Below are 9,321 nucleotides of genomic sequence, written 5' to 3'. Positions count from 1 at the left end.
CTCCCGCGCCTCGGCCTCTTTCCCCGCGGGGCCGCGTGTCCGAGGAGGTCTCCTTGGGATCTCGGCCCGCGGCGTGGGCCCCTCTGGGTTTCTCCTCCGGGCGAAACGTTGGCGCTTCCAGCCAACGCCAGGAGGCGCCCCGGGAACGCCTCTCCGCGCCAGACTCGCTGTGACCTTGGTATGGGTCGGTGGGGTCTGGACGCGCACGGACTACTCAGGAGAGGAGGTCGTTCGCATTTGCACGATTCCCGTCCCCAGGCCTTTCGGCCGCTTCTTGCACAGGAGAAGTTGAGAGCAACCAAGTGCCCTGATGAATGCTGAGGAGGATGAGCAGACTGCACTTCACTGGGGTTATTCAGAAAATGCTTTGCTTCACAAGTTTTCTTTTCGTTCAGTGAAATGATCTGAAGCAATTTAGACATGAAATTTTAGTTTGGTCTTATGTAACTTCAATAACGCAGAAAATTCTTGCAGCTGGACTAACTAGACTATGCTTGCTGGGCGTGGTGGTGCACGCCTGTAATCCCAGCACTTGGGAGGCTGAGGCAGGAGGATCACTGTGAGTTTGAGACCAGCCTGGGCTACTCAGTGAGTTCCGGGTCAGTCTCAACTACATAGTGAGACCCTTCCTCAAAAAACAAAAAACAACAACAAAAAACTAGACGATGCTTTTCTGTTGTCCTTGAGAAGTGCGTCACTGGGTCCACGGCCTTTGCCAAGAGGTTGCACAGAAGCGCGGACTCATCGACCTCCTAGAGACACCAGGCCCCAGCGGGGTGTGGGCCTGCGGGCTGTCAGGTGGACCCACTACTTCCCGGTGGCGTTCCGCGTCCAGGCCATATCCTTACTTGTCAGGTTCATTGCTTCTCTTTTATGCGTAACTTTCTTCTCAGGGCCTCTTTTTAAATACACAGACTCCCAAAATTAAAGTCCTGGATAGTGAGAAAAGTTCCAGTAGTCCTTATGGTCTCACAGCATAGCAACTACACTACCTGTTTTGCGTTTATTCAGGAAGTTCATCGCTAGTTTTGCAAACCGCAGTAATCATCAAATGGAGGAAACCATTTTGAGTCCCTTGGCCTCTGTTTTGAATCCTTCAACTCAGATGGGGGCTGAATTCATAATTGAGTATAGATGCTTTTAGGACTGGAGTCTGAAGAAATGCATAACAAATAAAAGCTTTGTAAGTAAGGCGGAGTTGGTTTTATGGATAAGTGACCATTCTGTCAGTACTCTTTACATATCTTCCTACCCCCCACCCCGGAAAAGAATCGAATTTTAATGGAGTACTATAATGAAATTCTTACAATGCCATTTCTGGAAGTATCTGAAAAAACTGTGGCAACTAACGTATATATAATACTTAATATGCTCCAGACCTTCTTTAAGCATTTTTCACATTTGCAGAATCCTCACGAGTCCCCGACATAGGGGCCATCATTATCCTCATAATGCAGCTGCGGAATTAAGGGAAGTTGCCCATGTAGGAAGGGTTGCCAGGCCCTGCGGCTGCAGAGTCCGTGCTCTCCGCCAGGGGGCAGCAGACTTAGATCCGGGTGATAAATGTTTAAAGTCATAGCCTCCCTGAAAATGGCTACTTAACTCTGCTGTCACAGCAGGGACAGCACATAAAAGAACAGTGTGGCTGTGTTCCAATACAACTTTATTTATGTACACAATGTTGATTTTCATATATCATGAAATTTTTGCTTTACTTTTAAAAACCATTTAAAAATGTGAATATTGTTCTTGGCTCCTGGCTATACAAAAAAAAAAAAAGGTGAAGGCATAGCATAGTTTGGCAACCACCACTGGGCCTTTCAGGATGCTGGCTTCTTAGCAACGGATTTGGTGGCTGTAAGATAGTGCTTGTGTGTGGTAGCGACTAAGTCGCCCTGTGGAATGGAGAGCTCCCCAGGGTCAGATCCTGTGTATAGAGTGGCTATCTCAGAATCTTGCCTGTTAGCCAGAAAGGTGATCAAGAAGAACTCGTCCATGACTTGTCTCTCTCATGCTATGCAGTAGTAACCAGAGGACATGCAAAGTGACAAAGCTGGATGTCATGCTATCTTATAAATGCTTACCCAGGTAGCATGGATCCTTGTTTTGCTTACTTTTCTCATTGATGTGACAAAATACCTGCCATCCAAAGTTAAATCAGGAAAGGTTTATTTTGCTCACAGTTTGTAAAGGTTTCAGTTGATAGTTGGCCGGTTCCATGACAGGGCAACATGGCAGAGGAGAAACAGTGCATGTCACGGCAGGCAAAAGGCAGCAAGAAGTGAAGCAAGCTTCCTTTTCCCTTTTATCCCATCCAGGCCACAGTCTGTTGGGTGGTGCCCAAGCTTCCATTATACACACCCAGAATCATGCTAAATCCACTTAGTTATCACATACCCTTAATACCAGTCACACATCATAATCCAGCATCACATGTCCATGATCCAACAACCTCCCAAAAGCCCCACTTATGAATGCATGAAGATTTAGGGGGGACATCTAGATACAAGCCACACATAGGAAAAAACTTTATGAACAAATCCTCAAGTAGCATGGGAACTAGCAGAAAGAATCAACAACTGGGATCTCATCTTATTAAAAAGCTTCTGCACTGCAAAAGAAACCATCAACAGAACTAAGAGACAACCTACAATGTGGGAAAAAATTTTTACCAGCTGCTCCTCAGGCAAAGGACTATTATCTAGACTATATAAAAAACTCAAAACATTCAGCCCCCCCCAAATATAAGGACCCGATTCAAAAATAGGCATCTGAAATGAACAGACATTTCTCAGACAAAGAAGTAAAAGCAGCAAGTAAATATATGAAAAAATGTTCCACATCACTGGTCATTCAAGAGATGCTGTTAAAAACAACCCTGAGATTACACCTCACCCCACAAAGAATGATTACTATCAAGAAATTACACAATAACAAATGTTGGTGGGATGTGGGGAGAAAGGAACCCTTCTTCATTGTTGGTGGGAGTGCAGACTGGTGCAACCACTATGGAAATCAATATGGAGATACCTCAAAGAGCTGGGACTAGAGGTCCCATTTGACCCAGCCATCCCTCTGCTGGGTATCTTTCCAAAAGAATTAAAAGCATCATACCACAGTGACATATGCACACCTATAGTTATAGTGGCACAGTTTGTAATAGCTAAAACTTGGAAACAGCCCATTTGCCCCTCAGTTGGAAACTGGATAAAGAAGATGTGGTTTTTCTATAAAATGGAATATTACTCAGCCATAAAGAATGAGAAATTAGATTCATTCATAGGAAAATGGATACATGTTGAGGATATACTCCTAAGTGAAATAAGTCACATATGTGTATGTACCGAATAGTTTCTCTGGTGTGAAAAACTATAATAGTACATATGATCCTAATGAGATAATTGACAATGTGAAATAGGAAGAAAATGGCTAAAGGTGTAGGGAAAGTGGGAAGGGTAGGGGAAAGGGAGTAAGGGAAGGAAAAAAAATAGGAGAAAATGAAAAAATGGAAATAAAATGTTTGCAAATGGGGAGGGGAGGAGGGGGTGAAGGGAAGGCAGGGATGGGGAAAAAATGAGAACTATGACCTGTCATATAAAGGTACAAGGTCCCAATAATGAATGTAATTGTACTGTATCCATAAAAGGTACCAATAAACTCAATGAGGAAAAAATAAAAAATTAAGATACAAGCCACAACAATCCTCCTACTTATAAGCTGTAGATTATGAAATCTAAAAATTTAGGAAAGAAGAGTCAATAACTATAACAATAGAAATGTTTTTCTTTTATGATTTAAATATTCATTCCAATGTAAGACATGGGGATGGGGTGAGGGAAATAAGCTATTTTACTAAGTTCCTGGCATGTGCCAAGTGTCATAGGTGTTTCCTTATGACAAGTGCCCTATAGATGTTTTCTTATAACACCACATCTGAAGCACGTCACTTCCAAAAGACATGTAATTGTTTTATAGATGAGGAAATTGAGGCATACATAAATTTCCCAAGGTTACACGCCAGGTTTTGACTCCTGATCCAAGTCTAAAGGGTAGGGGTTTTAAAATAAAGAAATGATAAAGATACTAAACTGAAGCTCACAGCTTTCTTCCTCTGAGGAATTAGGGCAGAGTGAAGCTACAGTAAACAAAAGTCTTAAAGAACCTCTCAAAAAGTCTCAAATGTCTTCCTAAGGGCAAGATCACTAAAATGAAGAATTATACTTATTTCTTTTATTACTAAATATAGCCTAGTGTTCATTTTAATTTTGAACCAAATAAATATCTCCATGGAATAAAAACTCAGTATTTTCCCTATACCTCCAAATTGCAAATCCTAGATATACACACACTGCAAACCACAAGCCATTTAAAGGAACTCAGGGACAGAATGCACCCAAGCTGTATATTTAAAATATGAAGAGGACTCCCTAACTGGTGTGGACAGTCTAGGGTGGTAGAACAATGTGTCATTGCTTCTAACAATTTTCTAAATCCTAGAAAAATATACAGCCATGTCCCAGGACTAAGGGTTGTGGCAGGAGCACGGCTTAGGGAGAGAGCCACGTAGGAGATGAATCATACTTATTTGAGGGAGTTGTTGGAATCACAGAAACCTTTGCTATCATCTACTTCATGCTGTTCTACAGATTCGAAATAAAGTGAGCTTGGGAGAGGGCGAACAACTGGCTCTTTGCAGGGCTGACTTTCCTAGATGTAAATATTTTCCCCTTTCCAATTAAAGCTGTGATAGTATTTGAATTTGCCTCTTAGAGAGTGTTAGAATCTGAAACTTAAATATTTCTCCAAAGCCGTATATGGAAGGCTTCGTGGCCAGCCTGTGGCACTACGGGGAGGTGGTAGAAAATGCAGGGGTGGTGGGTGGATCCTAGCAGAGGGAAATTAGGACATTGAAAGCACGGTCTTGAAGGAAATGTTGGCCCCTCCTCCCTTTCCGTGTTTCTCAGCTGCCATGAAGTGAGCAGCTTCTTTCCATCATGCTTTCCCTCTCCCCACCACCACAGGCACGAGAAACAACAGAGCCAAATGACCATGGGCTGACAGCTCTGGAGTCATGAGCCAAAATAGGTCTTCTTAATTTTTTTATCTCAGTATTTTGTCTCAGTGATGGAAGCTGACTACCAGAGAGGATCCTGTTCTTTTCTGGTATGTGCATTTCAATTCTTCTCTAATCAAGTTTTCAAGACAAAAGACACACTTCTTTGTCTCTGCTGTCTGGGCTGAACCTCCTCATTCAGGTAGGTAGAAAGAGATGTTACATAATTATCAGTGACTAACTGTGCAAGTTTCACCATTTTCTGCAGTTGAATAATCATAGGTTTTAATCCATCAGGAAAAAATAAACAATAACATTTGCCAGATTAAGGTCTCAACATTTTTGTTCTAACCTGGGTGTGTCACCTCATGGTTTAAAAACTTCAGTCTTAGGTAGAAATGCAAATCTTCTAGTATGAGTAGAAATAAATGTTTTTTTTCTTAAACAGCGTAAGTGACCAATGAATGCTATCTCTCTCTTTTCTTAAGACTGTTAAGAATTGGTAACAAGCAGGATAGTGACCAGTGGGAATAGGAGTTTTTTTCTCTCTTAATGCCCAGAATAAAAACTCAAATAATTACAGAATCATTTTCAACAGATAGTAAAACTTCCATCTTTGATTTTAGTACCTGAGTGTAAAGTTTTAGTACTTGCGTGTCAAGCGGCTTCCTCAAGTATGAGGCAGCCATGCTGTGGGATTTTCCTGCAGAGGGAGGGGACACCAAGGCCTTTGTCTCAGGAAGCAGCTTTATTCCTGCTGGCAGTAACAGTGGATTCATGTCCAAAGACTGAGTGCCCAACATGGTGTAGGTGTACCCTTCTGTACAATTTCTGCGTCATTGTCTCCCTTATCTGGGCATACCCTAACATTTTACAGTATGGTTGGGCATGATTTATGGTACAGAGTTACATTAGATCTACATGTGCACAGAGGCTGATATGGTCACTGTAACACATTCCCTCTAGGACAGGGTAAGGCAGGGCCCTAACACAGCTACAGGTGAGATGGCACATGAAATGGGAAACTAAAGTTTTAATTCAATTTTAAACAGCCATGTTGTTATTGACTCCCCTGTAGGAAGTACAGAGACAATTTCATGTGTGTCGGCTGTCGCTTCTCGGGTCTCAGAGAGAAGCGCTTTCTCCTGGCCTGGAGTGGCGTGATGAGCAAGATAAATTTGTTGTTAACAAACAGAGCAATGGGGATTGGTCGTATGCCCCAGAGCAAATGCTCCCATTTTCTTCTTTTTATTCCCACTGAAGTGGTTCCTACTGACCGGTCCCTTCCCTTAGACTTTCAGTTAGAATGGATCATCAGGATTAACCAGGAAGCACGAGCGTCGGAGCTCCCTGAGGATGAGTATTTCTAACACATTGGATTAAAGAATTACAGGGATCTTCAGCTCAAAAAAAGACTGTGTTCTAGAAGCCAGTTGTTTGCAAGCTGGGAAAGAATATCCCATAAAGTCGTTTAATGACTGAGTCCAAGGCAAGCCTGTGTAGCATCTTCAAAGTCCTTAGCGTCCTGCTGAAGGTGGCCAGTCCTAGAGCCAAGGAAGTGTGGGCTAGGCAGGACTTGGCTCATATTCCGCCCACCCTCATGCTCCTGTCTGTCCTGATGTCACAGTCCTCTGGGAACCAAAGGTGAACTCAGAAAGCAGGCTGCGGAAAGGAAGGAGAGAGAAGCAGTCTCCCATCCACGCAATCAGCAAGGGCTGGGGTGGCTGAGGAGGAGAAACAGACAAACCAGAAGGAACCTTCCAAATTATAGCTCCGGGGAAGGACAAATGACCATCCATGTCTCCGAGACACCTGGTTGGAGTAGAAACTTCCAGAAAGCCAAATATACACAAAATGTATACCGAAGCAACCTCTATGTAAATTGGGAATTTCTTAATTACAAGTAAGATATCTCTTGGACTGATGATATAACTTAGCGGTAGACTACTTGCTTACCAGCAAGTTCCAGGCTCTAGGTTTAATCCTCAGGAAAAAAATCCTCATAAATGATAGCCATTAACTATTTTTTTTTAAAAAAAGCACATTGAACTAAAATTGTCATGTGTGAAATAATTAAAAGTTATCCAGGGAGGAGATCTGGGCAGGGCCAAGAGTTTCTTAAATAACAGGTAAGTTCTATCACAGACATGAATGAAACTATTCTAAATAAGTAAAAAAATATTTTATATTGTTTTCTAATATTTTTTGAGAATCCTTTTCTGAGTTCTGCCACTTCTTAGCAGTATGACCTTGGGCAGGTTAATTAGCTTTTGTAACTATAATTAGCTTTTGTAAAAAAGGTCTCAGTTTTCTCATTTATAAAATGGATGTAACATTATCTACCTCATAATGGAGATAATACATGTAAATAATGAAACACAGTGCTTCGTACATGGTAAGTGTTCAGAAAATATTCCTATTTTTTCCCACTCTTTCTCATAATATTTTCTTCCTAGTGCTTTTATTATTACTACCAAAGTAAACTCTTTAGGGCATTAGAAAAGTTAATGGCAAAACTGACAAAAGAATTTAAGTTAATCGATTCCTGTTTTTGTATTTTGTCTGAGAAGTAAGAAGTAATGCTATACTATTTTGGTAAACAAAGGATCAGTCAATCTAAATTTTAATGTTACATTTAAAATTTTAGATTATTATACACTTTAAATAATTTTCAGATCTCTAAGAGTCTACATAGAAGGATCAATCTATTTCTATCTAAAATATCAAAACTTAACATGCTAGAAGGCAAAATGGGTAAAACTCTTGAAGGCAGAGGTCTAGGCAAGGACTTTCTGAACAGAGCTCCTGTTGCACAGGCCATAGTTTTGAGAATCAACAAATAGGATTGTATCAAATTACAAAGCTTCTGCACAGCAAAAGAACAACCAGCAGAGTGACAACAATGGGAAAATTTTTTGCCAGCTATTTCTCAGACAGAGGACACTTATCTAGAATATATGAAGAACTAAAGAACGCAAACTCCCAAAAAAGAAAAGAATCATAAAATGAGCGAGTGAAATAGACACTTCATAGAAGAAGAAATACAAATGGCCAATGAATCCGTGAAGAAATGCTCAGCATCACTGGACACTCGGGAAATGCAAAGTAAACGATATTGAGACTCCATCTTAGCCCAGAAGGAAGGACCATCCTCAAGAAATCAAATGAAACAAATGCTGGCCAGGCTGTGGGGGGCGCGGGGTTGGGGTGAGGGAGGAGCAGAATTAAAGACACGAGGAATAGTAGGGAGACGGAGCTTTCTCAAAGAGGAAGAGGATCAAGCGTTGAAAGGAAAAGGAGCAGGGAGGGAAAGGGGATAAAAAAGAAATGAAGGTGTATTATATACATACAGCAACTTTACACAAGAAATGGAAACAGTGTGCTACACGCATGTACTGATACAAGTAATTCATAAACATGAATAAAATTAATAAAAACAATAATGACCAAAAACCCTAGATGTTTGAGCTTTAATTACCTTACATGCTTTGCTGAATTTGCTGGAATTACTGTTCGACAGAAGATCCTGTATGTTTCCATTTTACTAAAATGGGGAGGGTTAACTCTAATCTACATCTGATTTTCTCAGAGCAAGACAGAAAGGTGAAGCTTTTCCTTGGTAAATGACAGTAATTTGGCAAAACTGAATTCTCCTGACAGCTGATGCCATGTATACAGCTTTCGATCCACTGTCCTAATAGTCCTGGTTGGGAAGACCAGTTACATTTCTGCAGGACTTCTAAAAACCATAAAGTTGAGAACCCATGTTTAAAATTTTACAATAATTTCCTTAACCACATTTATTGACTTCTACACCTGCTCACTGTTAAATTTTAGCCAGCCCCCAGAGCATTCAGAAAATATTTTATGAAAGCATATTCAATGTTAAATGCTCCCATTTGAAAAATGAACTTTACAGACATTCTCAGCCTGAAAAACAGTAGAAACACACAGTTGAAGGACAACTGTGTTTTGATTTAGAGAAAATTTGAGTTATATGGAAACTGTCTAATATTACAGACGTATCTTTTACTCACCTGCATCTTGAGGTGATTGCTGAAGGACGTGTCCTTTTGTGTGGCCAAATGGAAGAGTCAGAAAGTCTGAACTCTACCAGGGGACGAATCTCGTTACCCTCTCAATCCTTTGCAATCAGTAACCAACCGTAACCACAGTCAGCAGTGAAGGCAGACTTCCTAGAAGTGCTGGAGAGGCTCCCTGAGCAATGTGCTTCCTGCTCTGCTGCTAGGAAGAATGACCTAGGCCAG

General features: G+C 41.2%; 1 protein-coding gene across 1 annotated transcript in view; it reads right to left on the bottom strand.

Moving 5' to 3' along the window:
• Positions 1–9,111, bottom strand: part of Sri (sorcin) — a 22,482-nt gene extending 13,371 nt beyond the window's left edge. The window contains exon 1 of the mRNA XM_010632880.2: positions 9,091–9,111. Within this exon, the coding sequence (XP_010631182.1) occupies positions 9,091–9,096 (6 nt within the window). The 5' untranslated portion in view covers positions 9,097–9,111. The remainder of the gene's footprint in view (positions 1–9,090) is intronic.
• Between the last annotated feature and the right edge of the window lie 210 nt (positions 9,112–9,321).

Source organism: Fukomys damarensis, unplaced genomic scaffold, assembly GCF_012274545.1.
Source record: "Fukomys damarensis isolate Sample0158 unplaced genomic scaffold, DMR_v1.0_HiC HiC_scaffold_4, whole genome shotgun sequence".
NCBI classification, from domain to species: domain Eukaryota; kingdom Metazoa; phylum Chordata; class Mammalia; order Rodentia; family Bathyergidae; genus Fukomys; species Fukomys damarensis.
Note: the sequence above shows the minus strand (reverse complement) of the source record. Positions and strands in the feature narration are given on the sequence as shown.